Source organism: Alosa pseudoharengus, unplaced genomic scaffold, assembly GCF_046254945.1.
Source record: "Alosa pseudoharengus isolate Yale_2024_CS ecotype anadromous, Long Island Sound unplaced genomic scaffold, YU_APseudo_1.1 YU_APseudo_1.1_scf_20, whole genome shotgun sequence".
In the NCBI taxonomy this organism is placed as follows: domain Eukaryota; kingdom Metazoa; phylum Chordata; class Actinopteri; order Clupeiformes; family Clupeidae; genus Alosa; species Alosa pseudoharengus.
In genome coordinates, this window is record NW_027468664.1 from 31,582,327 (window position 1) to 31,607,561 (window position 25,235).

A 25,235-nucleotide genomic window follows, 5' to 3' on the forward strand; every position below is an offset into this window, starting at 1 on the left:
ACACCATAGCAAATAAAAACTCAAATTGTAAAAATTAACATTTATTAGGGAGCATGGTTACAAGATAGCTCTTCGGAAAAAAATAAAAAGAGAAAGACTTGTCTTAGACTTAGTACATTGAAGTCATGAATAACAGTTTTAGTCTAAACCATGACAATAATTTGGTTTATGAAACAGGGTACATATTAGTATGTGTTTTTACAGTTTTAAACATCCGACAAAGTATAGACAGCAGTTTTATCAAATCATAACTCTCGGGGGGGGGGGGGGAATCATAGCACCAAGAATACAGCACAGGGTTTGACTGTCAAGCTAAAATGCCATTATCAAATTGTGTGGTTACAGAACATTTAAACTTAAAACGTACAAACCATGTGCAATTCTGAACGTATGTCACTTTATGGGAATCACCAGAATCGATTCGAAGCCTTTTGGATGAAGTGGCTATAGGAAACTGTGGAAACATTACTTTTCTGACAACTCATCTGACACTTTCTAATCTACTGACCAACTTTTCTACCACTGAGTTTAGTTACCACATGGCTTTACAAAGCCAAGTGCAGGGTTATGGGGCAGTGGTCACTGCCCATTGCAGTGTTGCGGATCTTGCTGTCGCACAGCTTAGGCAGTAAGGCCTTGGACAGAACAAAGTAGTCCAGTCGCCAGCCGACGTTTTTGGATCGTGAATTCATCATGTAGGTCCAGAAGGTGTAGGCGTAGCCTTGGTCAGGGTACAGCTCGCGGAAGCTGTCCACAAAGCCGGCCTCCAGGAGCTGGGTGAAGCCGTCGCGCTCCTCTTGGGTGAAGCCGGCGTTTTTGCGGTTACCCTTGGGGTTCTTCAAGTCGATCTCCTGGTGGGCCACGTTCAGGTCGCCGCACAGGACCAGAGGCTTGCGTGTGTCCAGGTCGCTGAGGTAGGCTCTGAAGTCCACGTCCCAGGTCTTGCGGTAGTCGAGCCTCACCAGTCCGCGGCTGGCATTGGGCACGTAGGCCGTCACCAAGAAGAAGTCGGGGAACTCGGCAGTGATGACACGGCCCTCCTTATCATGTTCCTCCTTTCCTGAAAACGGAAAAAAGAACAGAGGTTCAAGAGGATGTGAATCAAGTAAACTGATGTCCATCTTCCCAAATCATGCACCGAAAGTCACGTTACTAGAAAGTTTACAACTTTCAATAATTCTATTCACATAACTGAAAACACAAACACCCTTTAAAAACCTCTAATATATTGCCTTATTTGGATATCAAATTACTGGTTATCTGATCTGACAAACTCTTCTGTGTAATCCTGATGAAAAAAGACCTTACAGTCTGTAGCACCATGCTAGACATCCCAAACCAATGTATTATCTTGTTACTGATACCTTATACAGTAAACAAATTGAAATACAATAGAAAAGATTGCTTTTCCTCCACACATGATGAGTACGTACCAATGCCGTAAGTAACATCGAGGGGCTCTGTTTTGCAAAGCATGGCCACTCCACTGTAGCCCTCCTTCTCCTCTGAGCCCGCCCAGTACTTGTGGGGAAACTCAGGCATGGAGGTAATCTCTGCAGGCAAGGCCTTCTCAGCACATTTGGTCTCCTGCAGGCAAATCACATCTGGGGACTCCTCACGTACCCACTGGTCCAAAAGGAAAATAAGAGATGTGAGGACAATTCTGATTTTTTTTAAAGATTTAATCGTAATTCATGTGCAACCAGTTTAATGATCAATACATTACATTTGTCTGCTGTACTTAAATGGCATAATTTTCTGTTTGAACACACACCCACTAAGAAATGCAGAAAGCTAAACAGTAGAAAAAAGTAATGCCGGTAAAATAATCTGCTGCATGTAGGTACAGGCAGGGTGTAGTAAAATAAGAGGAGGGTAAACTATGAATTCTGTGATCACGGTAAGGTGTACTGCGCTATGTGCATTTTATCCTAGAGCGTTGAAGAGTATACATATTGTGAATGTGGATAATACAGTGTGATTTTTCAATGTTAAAAGTTGCAGTTGGCAAATAAATTCTTTTAAGAGGTGGATAAACTATTTCTGACATTTCAGAGATGAATAAACTGTGTTTACTTGTGTTTAGCCTCCACTACAGCCCTGCTTACCAGTACAAAAAGTAATACCAGTAAAAGAATCTGCTGCATTTAGGTACATGTAAATCTATCAAACAACCTACTCACATCCAGACCCTTTTTCTTAACCCATGCTCGAAGGCCATCCACATTCCAGGATGTGATCTTCATGTTGGCAGCAGTGCCATCCTTACTGGTCAGTTTGTCTGGGGGGTCTTCATACAGAATTGGGGCTTCAGGCTCCTTCCCTTTCTTTCCCTTCTTGGCCTCAGGGGGTGCTAAAAAAGAGATTAAGTGATTGATAAAGAAGTCACACACAAAATCCACCGTGCCACGGAAACAGTTTAATCTCACCTAACCAAAACAGTGCAAGTTACAACGATCTTGGCATAACTCTTAAGGATAAATGAAAGCTTTAATTTAATGTGAAACAGCCTACTATACCTGCTTCGTTCTCTCCATCGACGGCAACTTCGGTTTTCTTTCCTCGCTTGGACATATTTTTACAACGAAGACCACACACGCCCCTCAAGCACACAACACGCACACACAATAACACACGAGAGACTGCACAAACAAAATAGTGTTAACTCCATGGGTATGAAAACCCTATCATTTCAATAGAATCCTTCGTACAGATAGTATTGCATCCTGTTCCCTTCTTTTGTTTTCAAAGATTTCTGGAGGGATAATCACCTCCTACTGCGACCTAAGTACCTTACTAACGAAAGTTAAACTTCCTAACTTGATCCTGAATGTCTGAATCCGAGGATTAAATAATGCTAAACTGTCTGGCAGGGCCGAAGTTAGCAGATGGTAACGTTACCTAAGAGAACAATTAGCCTGCTAACTGTTAAACCTAGCTACAATTAGCCTGCTGCAAGACAAGGACACAAACGCAATCAAGTGTGCATCTATTTATATATCAATTCTCCATCATCAGTCTTGCATCTCAGTGTGGCAAACAGCGTAATTTCAGACTTCAGGCAAAATTTACAATGAAATAAAGTCAGTCCTAAAAATGATTAAAAGACAGTGTTAACGTTGAGTTTCCGAATGAATGACTGCCATCCTAACTTAACGTTAACGTTACTTATGGCTCGCAACTCGTTGTCATTATTGCTCTATAAGCATTGACATGGTTGCATGCGCAGATAAACCCACTGCAAGATTCAAATGGTGCAAAGACCAATTTGCCATAAACTCACCTTGCACGTTCAGAACTATCGTGCTAATCGCACCAGAACAAAACCTCCGCGTTCACTTTGTTGCAGGCAGCAAGCAGCAACAAAGCAGATATCACAAGCACGCGTGGTTATACATATAGGTGTCCCAGTGTTGCCTGATAGTATTTCTCGTGTGTACACGTTACTGAGAGCTGGTGCAGCTCTTAGGGATATCATTGGTGCATTCTTGTTAATTAGTGATATCTGCTAAGGGGTTTGTTAAAGTGAAGTTAAAAGTATTGACACTTTATATTTCAATTTTGTTCAGGAAAAACGAATGCGGTATCTGTTATGGTCCTGTTAAAGTGAACATGGCGCACAGTGTGTGAGTGATCTACATCGTGTCCATTGTTTTTGAAGTTATTGATGAAAGTAAATTGAATGGTAAGTATGAATGTGCTGTTCAGTTAAGCTATTTAATGTTTAAACCTGGTTGCACCTGCCAAAACGCAGTCAAGACCCTGCATGTTGCAAGATGGACTTGAAAAGTTAATTAGCAGCTCAGTATACCGCACGGAAAACTCCACTTGCGCTTCCTCTTGTAGTGTTGCCATGACTGTGGTCATTGGGTTTGAGGGAAGTGCCAACAAGATTGGCGTTGGCATCATTAGGGATGGCGAAGTCCTTTCTAACCCAAGACGCACTTACATCACTCCACCTGGCCAAGGTACGACGCAGTAACAGGAAATACATTGAATTAAACTTACACTACTGTGACAAACGATACCCTAACATTTGATCTTTGTAGGGTTTATGCCCAGTGATACTGCCAAACATCACCGCTCGGTAATTCTCACAGTTCTTCGAGAGGCATTGGATGAGGCTGGGCTGACTCCTGCCGATATTGATTGTGTAGCCTACACCAAAGGCAAGTGTTTTTTCTTGGTGTTGCTGCCATTACTCAGGTAAATAGCTTGTCACTTAAAACCCAAAATGCCCATCTAGTTCCCCTGTACATCAGTTGTTGTCATGCTCCGAACCTGCAGGCCCAGGCATGGGTGCCCCTCTCGTGACAGTGGCACTGGTCGCCCGGACAGTGGCCCAGCTGTGGGGGAAGCCACTGTTAGGCGTCAATCACTGCATTGGGCACATAGAGATGGGTCGGCTCATCACTCAAGCCAACAACCCTACAGTACTTTATGTCAGTGGGGGTAACACACAGGTCAGCAGCACTGGGCAGAACAAAAATTCCTTTTCACTGGCTCATTGGGGTTTCCTGTATTTTAATTAATTCAATAGAGGTGAATGGGGTATTAAATGTCTTAACAATTACATAATGGAGTTTTTTTTATTGACCTGCTGTCATTGCCAACAGGTGATTGCTTACTCTGAACGGCGTTATAGGATATTTGGTGAGACTATCGATATTGCAGTTGGAAATTGCCTTGATCGATTTGCTAGAGTCATCAAAGTAAGTGTATGCTGGTTTTATGTCAGCGTCATCATTTTAGGGCTGCAACTATTAATAAATTCATTATGGTGGCCCAGAAGGGTCATACTAATTTACATTTTAGAAAACAAAATTACATTTCATTAACTCCATCAGTGAATGCTGAACTGCATTGTTTGTTTCTTTCCTTTGATGGCAGATATCAAATGATCCTAGTCCAGGATATAATATTGAACAAATGGCTAAGAAGTAAGTCATTTAGTCAATATAAAGCATTCAGAGACTTTTCTGGGGCTTGCTGTATTATTTTTGCTTGGCATTCAGCTCTTATCTACTGTCCTTACTGTACTTGCTGTTGCATGTTTAATGTATGTTTGTGTGTAATGTATGTATGCATGTTTTGCTTTAATTCCAAATGATTTTCTGTTAGTCAAAAGTTAAAGTTGTTAAAGTTAGCAGAGGGGGCGTTTATTTCTCGCAATGGTGGATTAGGGAATTAAACCCGTCTGATTGTCAGATGGACGGTAACGTCCATGAACTATATCTGTGGAGTCCTTAGGGCAGTCATTGGAGCAGATGTATGTATAATTTATTTCTGTTTGTGTGCATTTTAGGGGCTCTCAGTTTGTAGAGCTTCCATACACTGTAAAGGGAATGGACGTGTCTTTTTCTGGAATATTGTCTTACATTGAGGTAAGTCAGCAGAAATCGTCCTCCTCACTATGTCTTTTATGCATGTACAATATATCTAACCTTGTTTTCACAAGGATGTGTCGTGTGTGTGTTTGTACGTGTGTGTGTGTGTGTTTGTACATGCGTTGCGTGTGTGCGCATGTGTGTGTGTACTTTCCATAGGAAGCAGCTCATAAGATGTTGAGTTCAGGACAGAGCACAGCTGAGGACTTATGTTTCTCTCTTCAGGTAACAACCTCAAGCCCCACTCATAACAGCACTCAAGGGAATGAAACCACAAGCCTAATCAATAACAAAACATCTAGTGGAGAGTATACATTGTTTATCATGATGATGATACAGTTTAAGACTTTAAGAGCGGCTTTTTCTTTTTTTTTTTTTTTTTAAAGATGGGCACACTAGTGGAAACTAGCCATTTTAGAATAAGATTCTAAAGATAAGATTTCCTTAGCCACTATACTACCATCAATATTTGATATTTCTGCTATCCTAAAGAAAGTCATGGATTCTTCACTTAATTATTTCTTTCAAATAATTTCATGAGACTTCAGGAACTTCATGGCATGACTGAAGTAGATCTATCTCAGACTATTCTCTGGTGTCTCTCTGTCCTCCCAGGAGACGCTGTTCTCCATGCTGGTGGAGATCACAGAGAGGGCCATGGCCCACTGTGGGTCACAGGAAGTGCTCATCGTTGGGGGTGTAGGCTGTAAGTGCCTCTTTAAAAATAGCCAGTAACCTTTCCAAGGCAGACTTAAAGATTAAAGAATCATATGCTAATCAAAGTGTGTGCTGTTTTTCATTCATAAATCCAATTATATAATGAGGATTCATTGTTTTAATGTTATGTGTTTATTGTCGTCTCTGCCCTAGAATGCAATGAGACAACTGTTGATTTTTTGTTTGTACTGAAAATGAACTTAGAGCAATGAACTAAGATAAAAAAGCTAAAAATGCCCCTTTTCTTATTCCAAAGGTAATCTGCGTCTACAAGAGATGATGGGTGTCATGTGTAAAGAAAGAGGAGCCAAGCTCTTTGCCACAGATGAGCGGTGAGATTTGGCTTAGTTACAGACCAACCATGTAAATGGTATTTAAAGACATCGTAACCACTGCTTTAAAGGCACCTTTAAAGGAAAACGCTGACATTTTGGGTCCTCAGCTTATTCACCGTATTCCCCAGAGTTAGATAAGTCGATACACCCTTCTCATCTCCGTGTGTGTAGTTACTTCACGTCTGACGCACGCACGTCTGACGCACGCACCCACCGCTAGCCTAGCACAGGTGCCTCAAAGTGGCCGGCTCCAATACCCTATACCTCCCAATAGTGACAAAAAAACTTTTCCTATTTACATGCTGTGTTTGTATTGTTACAATGTCTACAATTAACAGTGTCTAATGAGAAACAGCCATTTTGTAAGCATACATATTTGGAACTATGTTTTAATTCAGGCAAATCACTGCTCCTTGGGGTTCAAAGAAGTACCACCGAGTTCTTTTGTCACTAAGCTAGGTTAGCGGTGGGTGCGTCACATCGAGTAACTACGTGCACGAGATGAGAATGGTATAGACTTATCTAACTCTGGGGAATATGGTGTCTCAAAGTCCCAAAATGTTAGCGCGTTCCTTTAAGGTTTTTTTTACTTTAACATAACGATGGCACATAACCATTACATAACGACCGGCATTATTCAAAACATGCATTAGTAGCAGTGGTAGAGGTAAGTGGTAGTGATGTGTTTTGTGCATTTAAAACTGAGATTTATTGTGTTGACAGATTTTGTATCGATAACGGGGCCATGATCGCACAGGCTGGCTGGGAGATGTTTCGCTCCGGTTACGTCACTGAGTTGCCTGACTCCTGGATCACTCAGAGGTAATTATATTGCCATTAAGACTTTTTCCATTTTAGAGTATGTATGGATGTCAGACAGATGGACACACACACACACACACACACACACACAAACACTCCCAGTCAGACACACGCACACACACAGTATATTTATGATTAAATTTAAACATTGCATTTATTACCCAAATAGCATAGATTAAAAAACCCCATCTTACTCTCAGTCCTTCCTCATGCTGTCTCATCACTACTACAGCCTACAGTAACCCGAGAGCTTCATGTGTTGCAGATACAGAACAGATGAGGTGGAGGTCACCTGGAGAGACTGACATTGGCGTTCCAGCTGTGGATGAAAAAGAAATTGTATATAGGGGATGTTTGTGACTGGATCTAACAGATTTGCTAGGCTAGGTTAAGACAGAGCAATTAAATATTGTCTGTCAGTATCAAGCTCTGCAATTTGTTTTCACCACTCTGATGTTATTCTGGAATAAATTACTTATTTTGAAGAAATACACCTTCATGTGTCTTTCTGTTAAATCAAGTAAAATTGATTGGTTTGAAGCGCTCAGTTTCATTGTCATGTTATAATAAGAGAAACACACACACACACACACACACACACACACACACACACACACACACACACACACACACACACACACACACCAACACCAACTCCAATGCAAGGCATTACATCAAATGACATTGACATAAGACTTGCCATACAGTATTCTATTTGATCTGTTAGATAGATAGCAAGCTTCACCACTGAGGGTCAAACCTTGAGGTAAAAGATATTATAGACACAGGAAGTTGCCATTCTTTTTTCCACACTAGCCAATGCCTTTAAATTCACAACCACAAAATTATCAGCTTTCACTTCATCAGAAACAGCATTACTGCTCAGCTGATAAAAATGTCTGAAGAGATTTTCTACTCTGCCGTAAAGTTAAAGGATAGAGAGCCAGAGAACACAAGAATTGAGGAGCACGGAAGGGGTAAGGAAGTCATGTTTTATGTGTAAAATGACAGGATGTTTGTTACTTGTTTCTATGTATGTTTTTTGGTATGTTTTTTTTGTTTACCAAATGTCTGACGTTCCTTTAAGAAGTTAGTAGTTTTGACGGAGATGGCATTTAGAGACTTTTGCATCTGAACTCTTAATTTGTAAAATTATCTTTGGACTCCAAAGTTTGGAGTTATGCTCCATCTTTCTTATGCACTGTCAAAGGGCATAAATGGATGCGGTACTGTACTGACAACCCTTAAAACATTAAAAACATATAGCAGTACTGTATGTAATAGTGTATAATTAACCCTAAACTGGAAACCTTTCAGTATCACACACAGAAGAGGAACATATTGGTGATGTTATATGCTAATGTCACTTTCAGAAGTGACCCAGAAGTGTACAGTCTACATGTATTGTCCCTTTATGTTGCTTTTATGTCTACTCTTGTTTTATTGTACAGTGTCCATGGGTGACATGAAAGGCGCTTTAAATAAAATGTATTATTATTATTGTTATTATTATTGTTATTATTAATAATAATAACTAGATGTACCGCAGAGCGGTACAAAATATGACCGCCGCCCAGTCCAGCACATTTTTTCCACAAAAATAAGTCACCTTTGTCAAATTTTGTTCATTTCCTACTTTGTTCCTTTTTTTGTGTTTGTAATTGAGTGTGTGCAGAGTGTGCACAGTTATAGCACTTTTCTTGACACTCAAAGTGCTTCACAGGAGAAGCGGAATCTCACTAAGCATCACCAATGTGTAGCACCCATCTGAGTGATGCACAACAGCCATTATGTGCCAGAATGTTCACCACACACTAGTTTCAGGTGGAGAATGAAGGAGTGAATGAACCAATTACACACTGGGAGGATGATTACAAGGCCAAATTGAATGAACCAGGTTGGGAATTTAGCCAGTAAATCAGGGAACCATCTACTCTTTGCGATAAGTGCCATGGGATCTTTAACACCATGGTGAGTCAGTTTAACATTCATGCAAAGGAAAACATCTCCTGCAGTACAGTGTCCCTGGCACTTCAATAGGGCATTTGTTTGGTGGCTTTTGGCCACAGGGAAGAGTGCCACCTACTGGCCAGCCACCAACACCACTTCCAGCAGGAACCTACTCTTCCAAGGAGGTTTCTTATCCAAGTACTAACTAAGCCTGCTTAGCTTCAGTAATTCAACAAAGTCAGGGAATCTGCTGGTCTGTCTGCTGGCTAAAAACAAAAGGTGAAAGGGATATATGATTCTAACTGTCTCACTGAATTGCATTATGCACACTCAATTCTCACTGGTATCTGCTAGACAACAAGTACCAAAACATGATTAGTTCATAGATTTCACATGTAAAATACATTTTATACAACCCCACCCCCATCTTGCCTGTTCATAATTCTGATAAATTCTTGAATTGTGTGCATGTGTGCATGTACGTGTTGATGTTTATGTGTTTATGTGTGTGTGTGTGTGTCTGTGTGTGTGTGTGTGTGTGTGTGTGTGTGTGTGTGTGTGTGTGTGTGTGTGTGTGTGTGCGCGCTGTAGGAAAAGAAATTTGTCTAGAGATTGTTTGAGAAATGAAGTCTCAGTCAGCCAGGAGTAGAGTCAGAAATCTCAGAGAGCTTTATTCACGAATATCCTGAGACCTACGTCGTGTTACTAACAGACGCAGTCTGATGTTACAAACAAGGAAACACAATTTATACCCCCCTGACAAGTCAGACAAGACATGACATCTCCATTAATGGTACGCAAACCTGTTTACGACTTAGTTACCCAAGGGTTAACCATATCTATAAGGTTGTATCCCATAACGACCGACATCTATGGAATCCAGTCAAGATTGACCCCAAGACAGTAAATAAGGTCTTGGGCGCCAACCCGTCCGGAGCAGGGCCTACACAGACTCCTTCGAAGACACACACACACACACACACAGCATGTCGCACCCACACACACAGAATGGCTCCGTAAACACCTTGAACATGGCATTCCACAGATGTTACCTAATAAATCTCTCCTTCACTTTCTGCTTACAGCAGCGTCTCTTTCTTCAACATGTGCACAGACCATACCAAAAGAGAAAATGGTTGAATATAGCACACACATATATGGTGAACACCTTTAAGGCCAAAATTTCTTATTACAGCGCGTGCATGTACTTGTGCTTGTGTGTGTGCCTGTGTGTGTGCCTGTGTGTGTGTGCATATGCATGCATGCGTACATATGTCTAGTGTGTGTGTATGTGTCATACGTATGATTACTGTGAATGTATGTGTGTGCGTGTGTATCTGTTTATGCACATGTGTGCATATGGAATGGGTTAACATGACTCCTGGAGGCAAACATATGCAAAAAATGGGTCATCCTAGGCCCTACAGTTCTCAAGATATTCACAGAAAACTCTGTTTGTGTACAGTCACTAAATGTAAAGATAAATTAATTTATTGTATGGCCCCCCATGAATGAAAGTCCACGAAACTTGGAATGCATTCAGAGGGTGTCATAATGATCCTACACTTTCAATTTCGTGCAGTTTTGACCATGTCAGCCAGAGATATTGTGATTACAACACCTAATTTTTTGCTTTTTAATTTTTAACTAGGTGGCGCTATACATGAAATGAGTGGTTATGGGTTGGGTAGACATGGCCCCTTAAGACCAACATACAAAAAAAGTGGTCCTCCTAGGCCCTACGGTTCTTGAGATATTCACAGAAAACTGTGTCCGGCCACCTACAGGCCAGTTGGTGTACAGTAACATAAATTAATTTATTGTATGGCCCCCCAAGAACGGAATTCCACGAAACTTGGTGTGACTTCAGAGGGTGTCATAATGATTTTACACTTCCAATTTTGTGCAGTTTTGACCATGTCAGGTCACAGATACTTGCAATTACAACACCTCATATGTCATTTTTCATTTTTAACTAGGTGGCGCTATACATGAAATGAGTGGTTATGGAATGGGTTGGCATGGCCCCTTAAGATCAACATACAAAAAAGGTGGTCCTCCTAAACCCTACAGTTCTCGAGATATTTACAAAAAACTGTGTCCACCCTACCCTCCTTTCGGGGGTCCAGTCCAGCAGGGGGGGGGGGCTACAGATCAAAACAAAAAACAATGGTTCCATGCTATCCATGTGGGGCTACATGCCCACCAAGTTTCGTGCACCCCGGTCTTTTCAGTGTCCCGAGAATCCTTGACGGAAAATTGCTCATGCGAAAAGAAAAAAAAATCGCTTCACTGCGCGGCGGTCATAATAATAACAACTCCTGTGAACCGGTGAGTAGGGTCTTATGCTGCTTTAGCTCTGGACATTTAACTGACTTTATAGATTAACCACACTGAAAGGATATGCATCCAGACCAAAGACATACCAGATATTAGTAGCCAGGGTCAATGGCCAGTCCCTCCCGCTGGTACAAGTCAGCCATAGTGAGATATTAGACTAGGTTGGGTTGTGTGGGTAATGGGGTGGTTTGTATGTGGGTTGGCTGGGTTGTACTGTATGTACTTTTTAATATATTGTGAATAAACAAAAAAAACATCCCCGGCATTTTTGTCAAAATGTATTTATTGATATATTAATTTTTTGTGACACATTAAAAAGATGAGGTGTTTCTGGTAGTTGTATTCATTTTTGGACATTATCTAAAGAGGTTTGTTCCGCTTATCAGTATAACTCTATGGAATTCTAAGACTTTGAAGCTCTCAGAACTACTCAGAACGTAGATAGAACCTTATAATTGTAAGGGGGCGAAATGTGAATTCCGTGTGCATGGTATTTAACTCCTCCGAACCAAGAAATTACAGTATTATCATCATCAATAGGAGTTCATGTCTGGGACACAGCCAGCTTGGACATCTTCTATAGCTGATCTAATGTAATTCGATGGCGGTTTATTATTTTTCACATTAAAAGGTGATATAGAATTGGAAACAAAATCATTTCTACAACTGATTGTAGGCTGTTCATAAATGTCTGCAGCTCACTCCAGCATGAGACCAGCAGGGATAGCCCAAGTGAAGTCACTTCAACCTTACCCTGGTTTTTAGCTGCTTTGTTGACACAGTGGTGGATGATGGCTACAATCAGTTAGTAATCAAGGATCTTTGGCACAATACCACTTATAGGCATGAATGTGTATTAGGAAATAAACCATTACAGATGGTCTGGTCAGCCTTTTTGTTTCCTTCTTTGTGGAGTGGTTGGATAATTCCGGTATTTAGAACTTTGAGTACCTTTTCAGGTTTGTTTTGGATGAACTAGAGTGGTGAAATGTTGACGTTTGGTCCTGTCTCGACTTTTCTGACTCGTTTGGAATCGCCTTTACTGCTTCAGAGTGGTTGCCTATATGGGCATGCACAAACATGTCCTTAAAACAACCCTTAACATTCATTTTCAAAACTGTGCAACTCACCGAGTGATTAGTGGTGTTTGTTGATTATTAAATAACAAATATATCGGCGTATGTATTTTTGATGTATTTTTCGTGTTATTTGCTATTGTGGAACTATTTTTTCAGATACCTCACAACCGCGTATAAACTTCCGCTCAATATTTGAGCCTGAAGCAGACAGTAAAAGAAGGTCTCGCGGAAAGACTACAACCAAATGTATACAGCCCCCGTTTCCGTTTCTGGTGGCGCAGTAATATCAACGTGCAATGTCTTCCAACAGAAATCAATGGGATTTTACAAAATGCCAAATAAAACACGACAGAAACTGTATTTCGCTACGCTACTTGTTTTGGAACATCAACGAACATCACTAAACACTCGGTGAGTTGCACAGTTTTGAAAACGAATGTTAAGGGTTGTTTTGGACATGTTTGTGCATGCCCATAGGCAGCCACTCTGAAGTAGTCAAAGGTCAGAAAAGTCAAGACAGGACCCATCATCAACATTTCGGTATCCACCACTCTAGTTCATCTAAAACAAATCAGAAAAGGGACTCAAACTGCTAAATACCAGAATTATCTTTTAACTTAAGGCGCCTCAGTCTTCTCTAAGCGTGATTGTGCTTGTATGTCTGACATCTCTTTTCAGGCCTCTGTTATATCTCCTGACTTCAAAAGGATGTGAGATCTTTATCACAGTGGCGTGGGTTTCAGTGACGTTTCTTTCCAGCATCTCCTGTACACTCAGGGGTAGGCAGTCAGTTACTCTCACTTCCTTTGTCAACGTCGGTGGCCAATAATGCCATATGGTTAACTATCTGTATCTGTGGGCAACACAATATGTTGATTTCTCAGCCTTACTCATTAATGTGAACCACTTATAAAGTATAAGCAAGAGCTGGATAGGAATTAGTTGCCTTAGCAAAATGCATAGCAAAATGCTCCAATCAAATCTTCAAAGGTTAAAATGCCTCAAGAAGGCTGGCAGCCCGCTCATGACGTACGCCAGAGATATGACAAACAACATTCAACAAGTAAGAATCTGTTTTCTCTATTTCTAAATGAAGGGTCTGATTGTCCTGTTTGTGCTGAAAATTGCCACAAAAGAATCTGGTGTCTATTGTTTAATGTCTCTTTTAATGGTGTTTTATTATGAGGTCAATATAATAGGCATATAAATGAGGCTATTGATATGGAACCAGTAAAATAGTTGGGAAAAAACAACATCTAACGACCATTTAAAACAGTCACAAGGCATGAACCACAGGTGTACCTGTACTAATATTCTGCTGATCTCACGGTGTGTGTCTGGATTCATCGTTCTGAGTGTGCTCTGTGAGTAATAACAAGCCATTTTGGGTGCTCTTGTGATGGAACAAAGAAGTTGTGTAATTGCAAACATCTTTGCAATCTGACCCTAGACTATGAAGGGATTATGCTGTCTGAAGTGGCTGAGGTCCTGTGGTTTTATTTGTTTTGACTCACATCCGCTATAGGAAATGGGTGTAGATAGATAGATAGATAGATAGATAGATAGATAGATACTTTATTGATTCCCATGGGGAAATTCAAGGGTCTCAGTAGCATACAGACATCACACACAACATGCAGCAGAAATGGTAAACATAAGTATAAGTATAAACATATAACTAAACTCCACTGTACATAAAGACAGTAGAAGATAAGAAAGATAAGAAAACTAACAAAACGAAATACTAAATACACTATATAAATTAAATTAAGAAAGTCCAATGTGCTTGAGGGTGATCAAGCATAAGACGCTTGTAGTGACAGGGCCGGGACTGGTAAGGTGCTAAAGGGAGTGAGTGTCATGGTGAAGGTGCAAAAGTAGTCCAACCATAGTCCTTTAGTTATGTGTGCATGGCAAGGTGCTCAAGAGAGTGAGTGTCATGGTGAAGGTGCAAAAAGTAGTCCAACATTAGTCCAATAGTGCAACAGTGCAAGAGTAAGGTCTAGAGACCAGCATAAATAATACGGACTCATAGTTGGTGGGTCTCATAGTTGGTGTAGGCCTCACTGGAGGTCATTTTCATTATCATTATATTTTCACAGATGCCATCAAGGAGAAGACCCTCCTGCAACCAAACAGTCTTGTATCACCTGATACTGACATATATGGTATACTTCAAGCTCTGTTAGTCATATTTGTGAAAAATTATGTTAGTTTGTTCCATAAAATGGCAAAAAGTCATAGTCATATCGATATACTCTTTAATCTTCATTCTAAATTGAATAGAACAATGGATGATGATTCACTAAGGCCAGCTTTCTCATTGATGTTTCACTGACAGGGTCAACATCAGGCCAGTGCTCTGATGCCTGGGAGCTCTTTAATGGCACATGCTATTACTTCTCTCATGATGCGCTGAACTGGACTGCAAGTGAGAGATGAGTGTGTCACAGCTGGTGAAACAAGATGAAAAGGTTTGAGGATGATGAACAGGTATGAGGATGGAGATCACAAATTATATTTTTTTGTCTTTGATTACTCAGGAGTAAAACTGACTAAATCAATTATTAATTTTGAAGATTTACATCATGCAGAAAATAATGAATTCAGGGGATGGCTTCTGGATCGGTTTGACAGATTCTGAGAGGGAGGGATATTGAACATGGGTGAACAACACTGATCTCAAACTCAAGTAAGATATACAGTTAATTACTTAAAGGAGTAAGTTAGCTCGCCCCTCCCTCCCCCTCTCTTGCAACTGAAACTCTCCTGAACACGCATCTCGTCGGTAAATGGAAAAGTTTGTTATGTTTCATGGTCCAGGCTGCACCAGGCTGTTTTTGTTGCCGTTTTTGGAGCCTGGGCTGTCTACAGAGACCATGCTTTTTTTTTTTACAGTATATTCAGGGTACAAGTAGCTAGCGGATTGTGAGGAGATGTTTGCTATATGTGACAAAAAAAATTTTTGCTTAGAAAGCAACCTTTAACAAGTCTGAAATAAATTAAAACATTAATCCTTCAGGACACACCAACAACTTTTAAAGACGCCGACGGCTCCTCCGACTGATGATGGCACAGGACACACCAAACAGACTCGAGTCCCTGACCTTGCCCGAATGTCTGACGACGTCTGACGGCCGATAATCGGCTTGATGGCCTCATAACTCAGCCACTATGCCTTGGCCAAAGAGGTCCCCAGGGACACCGGACCATCCAGGAGAGGGAGCTTCTCTTTGTCCAAAATGTCAGACAGGGCAAGCTCTGGGATAGGGCGGAGCACTTCATCACTCGAAGTGAAATCCAGGGCCATCCTCAACTCGGTGAACTGGACACGCGTCACCGATGGGTCATCTGAGAAGCTCCCTGCAGCACACCTGGAGAAGCGCTGCTGTGTTCATGGCCTGGCATGACTGTCCCCCGCAGGCGTACGCCTTCTCGGAGAGGGAAGCCGTGACACAGCAGGTCTTGGTGGGCGGAGCAGGCCGGCCACCACTCGAGGGGCACGTGGGGAGAGGTAAGTGGCTACCGCATCTTCCACATGGGACAGGAGGGAAATAGCCCAGTTGGTCCGCATTGCACAGCGCCCTTGGACCAGGGATGTAGTGGAGGCTAAACGCATGTAAATGCAGTTTATCCACCTCTGAAATGTCAGAAATAGAGTTTATCCACCTCTTATTAGAGTTTATCCACTTCTCAAAAGAGTTTATTCACCAATTGCAACTTTTAACATTCAAAAATCACACTGTTTTATCCACATTCACAATATGTACACTCATCAACACTCTAGGAACCGTTTAATACCACTGGTATTGCTATAAACATAGGACAATAAACTCCACAATCCCCAAACATGTTCTGAATGCCTTTTTTAAAAATCGATACCGCTTCACAGAATTCACCGTGATCACAGAATTCATAGTTTATCCACCTCTTATTTTACCACTACATCCCTGCCTTGGAGCCTTGTGCTGAGGCGGGGTGGTCAAGCATTGAATTTCATTTCATGGTATCGGAAGTCCTACTTTCTCGGTTCCTGAAGGTGACGTTGTAACATCAAATGTTCACATGATGCAGATGGCATTAAGGTAGCTACGTGCCATGTGTCATTTTGTCTTTGTCTCGTCAGGCGAAATTAACAGCAGTTAATTGTACATAAAAAAAAACAGCACTAAGTATTTTTTATCCAAAATTAACAAAAGCACTAGATTGGTTTCACCAAACCCATTCACTTTGTGAAGCCTGACTTACAGACAGGCAGGCAGAGCCAGGCTATAACAATGAATAAAGGTATTTGGAAAAACCTTACAGAAAGCTTTTTTTCTCTTTTTGTCTTATTTTCACAGGGTGGTCTGGATCACTGATCTGCATTGTGCTGTAGTGTAGAGACATATTTGTATTGCCTCTAAAAAGGTTTGCTCAGACTCCTCCCCTTATAGGAAAGGAAATGAACTCAGATTGTGCCTCAGACAAGTTTCTATTCCATTGTTAGGTTTTTCACCTAAGTGACTTGTTCACCTCAACAATGCCTGTCCTCGAGGAAATATATCAAAATGCTGCAATCAAATCTTCAAAGGTTAAAATCCCTCAAGAACGGTGGCAGTCAGGTCAATGGGTACCCCAAAGATACAACAACCAACGTCCAACAAGTAAGCCTCTTTGTTCAGTGTCTAGATGAAGGCTCTTCTTATCCTGTATAGGCGTAAAAATTGACACAAATAATACACCGTTCAGCTTCTTACTGTCGCTAAAGCTTAACTTCATCATGATCTTGGATAAAATAGCCATAGAAATGAAGCTATTGAGGTAGAAGCAGTAAATTGTTACTTTGAAGATAACATCTACTGCTCATTTAAAAGATCCATTTGTTTACGCAGGTCATTTGGAGCCGCAAGACCACAGGTGTACTCGCACTAACATGCTGCTGATGTCATTGTGTGTCTTGCTGCTGTGTGGGATCATAGTCCTGGGTGTTCTCTGTGAGTATTCTTTTGGGCGCGGTAAAATAGTCACATTAATGTCCCTATGTAGAAATAAACCAGTAGATTGTAGTGGGGGGGGGGGGGGTTAAAATGATGTGTTGATGTTGTCTGAGACCATCAAGGGCTTGCGATTTAAGTTATTGTAGCCTACACATCATACAACTATTTTGAAAAAAAAGAAAGAAAAAGTGAAAGAGCCTTGCATCTTTCACAGAGTGCACAAGCATACTTTAATGGGGTTAAATGAAGAATAGCTATTGTCTGTAGCAATCAAGGGGTTGTGGTTTTAGTTGCTCTTGGGCACATCTGCAACAGGAAGTTAGACGTGGTTTGTGTGGGCCTGGTGACAGTTATTTTCATTATCACTATATTCTTACAGATGCCATCAAGGAGAGGACCCTTCAACAACCAAACAATACAGGTGTGTTGTGGTGTCAAATTTTAATTAAATAATACAAACTCAAGAATTTCAAGCAGCGTAGATGAATACCGCAGATGATGGCTTTAATGCATTCCAGAGCATGGGTTCGCGAAGCAAGCTGCTTCTGACTTTCTGTACATAGTTGTTATACCCTTCCTTCTCATATCGTCACTTGTTTGTGTGAAGACAGAATAGGAAACATCTCCCATGTCTTCTTTGCACATGCAATACATTTGTACCTCGGTCTTCAGTCTATTTCCCTTCTAATGACCTCTGACCTTGCTGAACAGCCGCTTAGTCTGCCCAGTCTTACTAGGCATACTGTACATGTCCTTATAAGTAAGCTCCTGGCCCCAAGCATGTGTATGCGTTAGCTATAATTACCTCCTGCTGTTTCACCACATGGACCTCAGACAGTTTTGACAGAATATTTTCATAAAACTACTACATAATAATAAGAATATCTTTTCATAAAGCTACATAACTACATAAAACTACCACAGTGTCTAGTGACACTAACACATAATAGGCTTCATCTTTGTTACAAGTTTGACAGTTTGTAAAGAAAATTAATTAGTTTGTACCAAAGGTAAAACATGGAAGCCATGTAGTGTGGTTTCTTTGCTTTATTCAAAAGAGCATGGGATGTTTATTTGCTTTATTCAAAAAATTATGGGATGGGGATCCTGTAAAGCAGTTTTTTGGTATTGATGTTTCACTGACAGGGTCAACATCAGGCCAGTGCTCTGATGGCTGGGAGCTCTTTAATGGCACATGCTATTACTTCTCTCATGATGCGCTGAACTGGACTGCAAGTAGAGATGAGTGTGTCACAGCTGGTGGCCATCTTGTGATCATAAACAGCAAAGAACAACAGGTATGGACATAAAAGAACACTAGGTCTAATTCAAGACTCTTTTCTTCAGTGGTTCCATGTTGGTGGAATGAGTTGCCCAGTGCTTTCCGTTCCTGTGGTAGTTTTGTCTAATTCAAGACTCTTTTCTTCAGTGGTTCCATGTTGGTGGAATGAGTTGCCCAGTGCTTTCCATTCCTGTGGTAGTTTTGGGTTGTTTAAGAGGGGTCTAAAGACATTCCTGTTCAACATGCATTTAGTTCTTTAAGCGCTTCTTATGCATTATGGTTTGTATAATATTGTTTTATTTCCATTAGACTGTTGATTAATTTGACATTGTTGTTTATTATTGATATTCTCCATAATGTAGTCTTACCATATCATCGTTTTTATATTATTGATTGAATGGACATATATTGTTTATATATTGATTATTGCCTTTTCCCTCATTTTCATTGCTTGTTTTATTAGGCTATTGATTGAATTGACATTGTTGTTTATTATTGCTATTCTCCTTATAGTTTGGCCAACATTCTAATCTGTTCCCTGTTAAATTTTAAATATTATGTTATTTTTGTATTTGTGTGTCGCTTTGGACAAAGGCATCTGCCAAATCCCATAACCATAACCATAACCATAACCAAATGAGTGTTAAAATAAAATAAATAAAAGTTGTGGGTTCAATTCCCACCTACTACCATTGTGCCCTTGAGCAAGGCACTTAACCCTGAGTTGCTCCAGGGATATTGGCCCTTGTAATATGTTAACTGAAAATGATATAAGCCATCCTTACACCAGAAGAAATGTATGTAGAATATGTAAATGCAATAATTTGTGACTTTGACTTTGAATACATACATTTGTTTTGTAGATCTACATTGCTCAGAAAATAATCGATACAGATGGCTTCTGGATCGGTTTGACAGATTCTGAGAGGGAGGGACATTGGAAGTGGGTGGACAACAAAAATGTCAAACTCAAGTAAGACACACAGTTACCTTTCAGTTGCTTTTCAAGAGAAATGAGGTGTGTGTGTGTGTGTGTGTGTGTATGTGTGTGTGTGTGTGTGTGTGGGGGGGGGTGTTCACACTGATAGACCACACTGATTTGGAAGCGAGACTTCCAAAAACACAAGATGCAGAAAGTTAAAAACTTTAACAACCGATTGTTGGAAAAAACGCAACTTTTAAGGTTGCGTTTTTTCCAACAATCTGTTGTTGCTTAGCTGCCTGCCTGCAGTGATTTCATAGACAACATGCAGGCTAGACAATCAATTTCTACCTCGCATGTTCTTAACACTCAATACTTTGGAATACTCACGTTCTGGAGGTGAAAAAAGCATCAGTGTGAACACTCCCTAACTCAGCCAGCAGCCAGACCAAAGTATAACCTGTCTTTGTTGAGGCTAAGCAGGTGAGGGCTTGGTTAGTACTTGGATGGGAGACCTCCTTAGGTTGCTTCTGGAAGTGGTGTTGCTGGATGGCCAGTAGGTGGCACTCTTCCCTCTGGCCAAAAATGTCGATCCCAATGCAGTGATGGGAAAACTGTACTGCAGGAGATGCTGTCCTTTGGATGAGGCATCAAACCGAGGTCCTGACTCACTGTGGTCATTAGATCCCATGCACTTATCGATAAGGGGGTTCCCTGGTGTCCTCGATCATTCAATTTGGTCCCCTAATCATTAGTGATGGCAGTCTGACACTGAAGCTTCGATAAGTGCTTCAAACCATTAACTACAATTCCATTTGAACCACTGCTCCGAAGGTTGCTTTGGTACTGAAAAATCACGTGACATATGACGTTCGAAGCAACAACTGCTTCATTCTCTGAATGAACCACCTGAGTGGTTTCGCAGCGCCACTAGTCAGGTGCTGCCACTGCAACTGGCACTGGCTCGTTTTGAGTCTGACTTGTAGTGTGCTCAAAGTAAAAACTTTAATGCACAACATTGCGTTTTGATTCGTAGTAGCCTCTACAGTGACAAGTATTAGTTAGAATTTATTTTCATTACTATGGAAGCATCTTGGAAGAGAGACATGTGGGAAAACTTTATTCTGATCGCTCCTGATCAATCTTTCCTGTCCACTTTCTAGTCGGGATAATTTAGATGCAGCCTTAGCACTTTACCAGGGGAGGTCGCTGTTACTGAAGCTTCGAGCAATGAACCCATTTTCAAAACAATTGCTCTAAGTGGTTCAGTGCTTCACCAAAGCTTAAAGGAAAATTCCGGTATTTAGCACTTTGAGTCCCTTTTCTGGTTTGTTTTGGATGAGTGGACACCGAAATTTTGACGATTGGTCCTGTGTCGACTTTTCTGACTCGTTTTGAATCGCCTTTGACTTCTCAGAGTGGCTGCAAACAGGCATATTGTAGGCTACTCAAACATGTCCTAAAACAACCCTTAACGTTCGTTTTCAAAACTGCAACTCACTGAGTGGTTAGTGGTGTTATCAGCCATCCTTGTGTTTGGCCCTCATCCTTATTTGAACTCAGGGGCGTAGATGTGCGTGGGCACCGAAGGACGTGTCCCCACCAATGTCAAATTACGACTGAAATGTCCCCACCAATATTCAGGTTGAAATGGGGAAAAAAACGCTCACATGTGCTACACAAAGAGTTAAATCATTTCTCACTTCAGTGCTGCGGATCATCTCGTACAGATCTTGTAATGTGCAGTAGCCTATAAGGGTAAATCGCGCTGATTTGAAGTTACCTATAATAACTACCAGTGAGCCGCAGTCTCCTGCGCAGCATGCAGCGCTTCATCTTTACTTCACTACAAGCATGAAGTGCGTCCAAATTCACCCATTCTTCTCTGTTGAACTCCTCGAGAAGTAGGCTACTCATCACACATGTGTCACATGAAAAAGCCTTTTCTCAGCTTTTAAACGGTGCTAGCTAGCCACTGTTTGCTGTAATAAACAGTTCGCGAGAAAAATAACTTCAAGAGATTTAATAATTATTCTCTGCGCCCATCTACACATCCATTCGTCTCGGTGGAATATCGTATGCCTACACACTCTTCACGCAACACATGACAAACCATATATCAGAATAAACAGCAGACCTTACCGAACACAAAGGTGTAATGCATTCCCGTGTATAGTTAGCTGTTCCAGAGTAATCCGGTTTTGAAATAAATTATAGCAAAATTCAACATGGTCTTTCGGCTGCATTTCTTAAAACTGAGCTGTGCTTACATCGCCTAGATATCTGTAAATATTAGAATCAGAGAATATACAGGCAGCTCATGTTTGTCAATGTAGCCTTAATGATTTATTTTCACAAAATGCTAAGCATGCATGTATTTAAGTTTCTTAAAACTGAGCTGTGCTTAAATGGGCATGATTTCATAACAGACCAAATAGAAAATAAATGTTAAATATAGCCTATCTGTACACAGGCTACACAGTGTAGTTAGATCAAGTTGGACAGTAGCACATTTTAATCATAGATAGTAGTTGGACAGTAGCACATTTTAATCATTTTATATATTCGTGGGGGGGGGGGGGGGGGGGGGGTAGTGGGTAGTGTCCCCACCAAAGCTCAGACCAAACCTACGCCCTTGTTTGAACTCATTGGCAAAGTGAAACCAACTTCACCATGGTGTCAGTCAACGACAAGGCAGTTATACGCAGTAAGTTACTTTCACTATTGACTGACAATGGGTTACCATCGAAAGCATAGGCTGGAAAAAGCAACACTTGCCCAAATATTTTTCGAATGACTAAATAAAACGTTTATTTACGTTTATAAACGTTTAAAAGGTTTCTCTTGGTCAGTGGCGTAATGCGTTTTAGGTGGTGTACAATAGTAGCCTGGCTAGCGCCACCACTTCTCAATGAGACGTGGTCTGGGAACCAAACGTTCATTTTCTCGTATTTGAAAAAAATGCCCAGATCCGTTTATTGGGTGCCACGGATGTCTATCAAATGCGTCTGTGCATAGCTCATCATCGTCTTGCTTTCCCCCCAGTTCTGTGATTGGTTCCCTATCTCAGGCGAAAATTTGCTCCATGGTCTCCAGGCTGCCTTAGCAGCGTGAATCAAATTGCGCGCAAGGCAGCATGGGAACACCCAGGCTAGTACAATAGCGATCTGGGCGCATTGTTTAAAGAATAGACGTGCAAAATAAGAAAATAAACTTTGCGCCGGGTGAAAAACGAGTTTTACGCCATGTGCCAGGGTGCAAAATAGGGGCCCTAATCCCTATGGACAATTCATTCCCTACACTGGACTATTTGAACTTTCTGACACTAAATAGGACTCATGCATTATCATACTGGATATGTAACCATCCTAGCTCTTTGTAACATATATCTCAGGTGGCTTTAAACACCATGTTCTATTCTCTAAACCTAACTAACCTTTCATTTATCATGTATACAGACCTTACTGCCCTGTAACTGACCCTAGGCAGACAGGTCAGGCCCTTGAGTCTTGGATCTGCTCGAGGTTTCTTCCTATATGTATCTCCAATTCTAGGGAGTTTTTCCTCGCCCCTGTTACTCATGGGTTCTCTTTGGATGTTTTAACACTCTGTAAAGCGCCATGATACATGTGTAATGTTTTGGCGCTCTATAAGTTAAATTAAATTGAAATTGAAGTGCTTTGTGTTGTTGTTGCTAACTCTTGTTCTGGTCTTCCTCAGGTTCTGGTACCAAGGCCAACCAAACAACTCTGGTGGAGCTGGCAACAAGCATAGCACTGGAGAAGACTGCGGCTTAGTGAGAGACGTGTCACAGGAACACAACTGGTATGATGAGTATTGTGGTGCATCTAACAACAGAATATGTGAAGCCTAGTCCAAGTGAAATGCTACACGGTAGTAAGCAGTGTTGGGTCAGATTACTTTGAAATGTAATCCATTACTGAGTACAGACTACACACCAATTTTTGTAATCAGTAACATAATCCAATGGATTACAAAAATAATTTAACACAGTCTGAATACTTTTGGATTACTTTTTAATTTCTTAAAAATAAAATACTCAAAAATTAAATACATTAGATAAAAAAAGACACTGTCAAAAAATTGTTCCACCAATATTCCTTTTCTTTTTCACTTTAAAGCAATCATGTCATGTCATGTCATTTTTTTAACCTTAAAAAAATCAAACAATCAAACTCATTTTGATGCTATACTGACTTAAAATACAGAGAATAGCATGTCTGACATTGGCAGTGCACGCCCAGAATACCTTTTATTGCATTATGAAATGTTATTCTCACGGGTAGGAATATTTTGTCTGTTTCAGAACAGAAAAGTGTATAGAAAAGGCCCTTAACTCTGTGTATGTTTGCGAGTGTGTGTTGAGGGTGCAAGATGGCCTACTTGACAGGTAAAATACTGGCATTGTGTCCTCTACATTCCATGTTCATTCACTCCAAATTGGGTCTATGTTAATTCTCTGACTATTAACAACGCTGTATATTGACTGAATGATCATGTAAAACTATGTTATGTATTGAAAGACATAATCAAAATGTAATGTAATTTTTGACAATGTAACTATAATCTAATCACACACATGTTAAATGTAATCTGGTCTGATTATAGTTACTTGGTTTTTGTAATCTGATTACGTAATCCAGATTACTTGTTATCAGTCACTACCCAACCTGGTAGTAAGGTAGTATGTAAGTATGTCCTCATTCAGACTAAACCTCTGATTTGCCTATAATGCATAAGCTACAAAGCAGTATTTAAAATGACAAGGGACTAAAACATACTTCAATTAATTTTGCATGTTGATTTATTTTAGAGAATAAATAAAGATTGCTCAATGTTTTGGTCAGGCTCTGTTGCTGCTATGTGTGTATTTATTTTCTTAGGTTACAGTATGTGATACAGTTTCTTAGGTAATATAATGTATTAAGGTGGTATCATGCCAAATGAGATTCAAAGCTTTTTCAGAATTCAGATCTTTTTTCTGTTCATGTCTATTTGGTAGGCTACTGTCTTAAGGTAAATAAGTCACATGTCATTACCTTGACTTGTCATTTTGTCATGTGGCCTAGGCCTATCTCTAGTGTTTTGCATATCTAATCTTTGCCTTAACCTTAGAAGACTCAAGTCACAACTCTCAGTCTCTTTTAAATCGAATAATTCTAAGTTTACACCCCAAAGCTCTAGAACAGTTGCCAATCCTTGTTAAAGGCACAGCCCGCAATTCTAAGACAAGGCCATCCTGTGGAACAAGGTGGCGGCAACATTGTCTCCTGTTGAATTCTCAGTGGAGGTAGCGTCCAGTAAGACTGAACTCACTGGTCTTGATGTTAGTAGAGGCCGTGAGGATGAGTCCAGAGGGTCAGCTGCCCTCTGAGCCCCATGGGAAACAACAGGAAACAGC

General features: G+C 40.7%; 3 protein-coding genes across 4 annotated transcripts; 2 read left to right on the top strand and 1 right to left on the bottom strand.

Moving 5' to 3' along the window:
• Positions 1 to 25: 25 nt before the first annotated feature.
• apex1 (APEX nuclease (multifunctional DNA repair enzyme) 1) lies at positions 26 to 3,387 on the bottom strand. Its single transcript, XM_076297112.1, has 5 exons — positions 3,284 to 3,387; positions 2,520 to 2,642; positions 2,184 to 2,353; positions 1,434 to 1,626; positions 26 to 1,060 (listed from the first exon to the last, which is right to left on the bottom strand). Exons 2-5 carry the CDS (start codon positions 2,572 to 2,574, stop codon positions 546 to 548), a joined length of 933 nt encoding a protein of 310 aa, XP_076153227.1. The 5' UTR covers positions 2,575 to 2,642; positions 3,284 to 3,387; the 3' UTR covers positions 26 to 545.
• A 190-nt stretch (positions 3,388 to 3,577) lies between these two features.
• On the top strand, positions 3,578 to 7,805 carry osgep (O-sialoglycoprotein endopeptidase). 2 transcript variants are annotated; one of them, XM_076297111.1, is made up of 12 exons: positions 3,578 to 3,685; positions 3,847 to 3,968; positions 4,050 to 4,169; positions 4,288 to 4,463; positions 4,617 to 4,712; positions 4,891 to 4,940; positions 5,306 to 5,384; positions 5,547 to 5,612; positions 6,003 to 6,093; positions 6,361 to 6,436; positions 7,163 to 7,261; positions 7,527 to 7,805. In XM_076297111.1, exons 2-12 carry the CDS (start codon positions 3,854 to 3,856, stop codon positions 7,564 to 7,566), a joined length of 1,008 nt encoding a protein of 335 aa, XP_076153226.1. In that variant the 5' UTR covers positions 3,578 to 3,685; positions 3,847 to 3,853; the 3' UTR covers positions 7,567 to 7,805. The 2 variants fall into 2 exon arrangements, with proteins under 2 accessions (XP_076153226.1, XP_076153225.1); XM_076297110.1 differs by having other exon boundaries at positions 3,604 to 3,968.
• Positions 7,806 to 13,973: 6,168 nt separating this feature from the next.
• On the top strand, positions 13,974 to 24,685 carry LOC143136409 (C-type lectin domain family 4 member E-like). Its single transcript, XM_076297117.1, has 11 exons — positions 13,974 to 13,994; positions 14,733 to 14,798; positions 14,972 to 15,123; positions 15,210 to 15,322; positions 15,653 to 16,144; positions 17,120 to 17,276; positions 17,505 to 17,606; positions 17,989 to 18,030; positions 18,756 to 18,907; positions 19,755 to 19,864; positions 23,534 to 24,685. The coding sequence occupies exons 6-11, from the start codon at positions 17,153 to 17,155 to the stop codon at positions 23,685 to 23,687; spliced, it is 684 nt and encodes a 227-aa protein (XP_076153232.1). The 5' UTR covers positions 13,974 to 13,994; positions 14,733 to 14,798; positions 14,972 to 15,123; positions 15,210 to 15,322; positions 15,653 to 16,144; positions 17,120 to 17,152; the 3' UTR covers positions 23,688 to 24,685.
• Positions 24,686 to 25,235: the final 550 nt, after the last annotated feature.

Coding starts and splice junctions, on each gene's coding strand:
- osgep (XM_076297110.1), top strand. CDS start 3,767: ATGTTGCAAGATGGACTTGAAAAGTTAATTAGCAGCTCAGTATACCGC. Junction 4,464..4,616: donor TCAGTGGGGGTAACACACAG/GTCAGCAGCACT, acceptor CATTGCCAACAG/GTGATTGCTTACTCTGAACG. Junction 7,262..7,526: donor GACTCCTGGATCACTCAGAG/GTAATTATATTG, acceptor CATGTGTTGCAG/ATACAGAACAGATGAGGTGG.
- apex1 (XM_076297112.1), bottom strand. CDS start 2,574: ATGTCCAAGCGAGGAAAGAAAACCGAAGTTGCCGTCGATGGAGAGAAC. Junction 2,354..2,519: donor CGATGGAGAGAACGAAGCAG/GTATAGTAGGCT, acceptor TCTCTTTTTTAG/CACCCCCTGAGGCCAAGAAG. Junction 1,061..1,433: donor CGATGTTACTTACGGCATTG/GTACGTACTCAT, acceptor TTCCGTTTTCAG/GAAAGGAGGAACATGATAAG.
- LOC143136409 (XM_076297117.1), top strand. CDS start 17,153: ATGCCTGTCCTCGAGGAAATATATCAAAATGCTGCAATCAAATCTTCA. Junction 18,908..19,754: donor TAAACAGCAAAGAACAACAG/GTATGGACATAA, acceptor TTTGTTTTGTAG/ATCTACATTGCTCAGAAAAT. Junction 19,865..23,533: donor AACAAAAATGTCAAACTCAA/GTAAGACACACA, acceptor GGTCTTCCTCAG/GTTCTGGTACCAAGGCCAAC.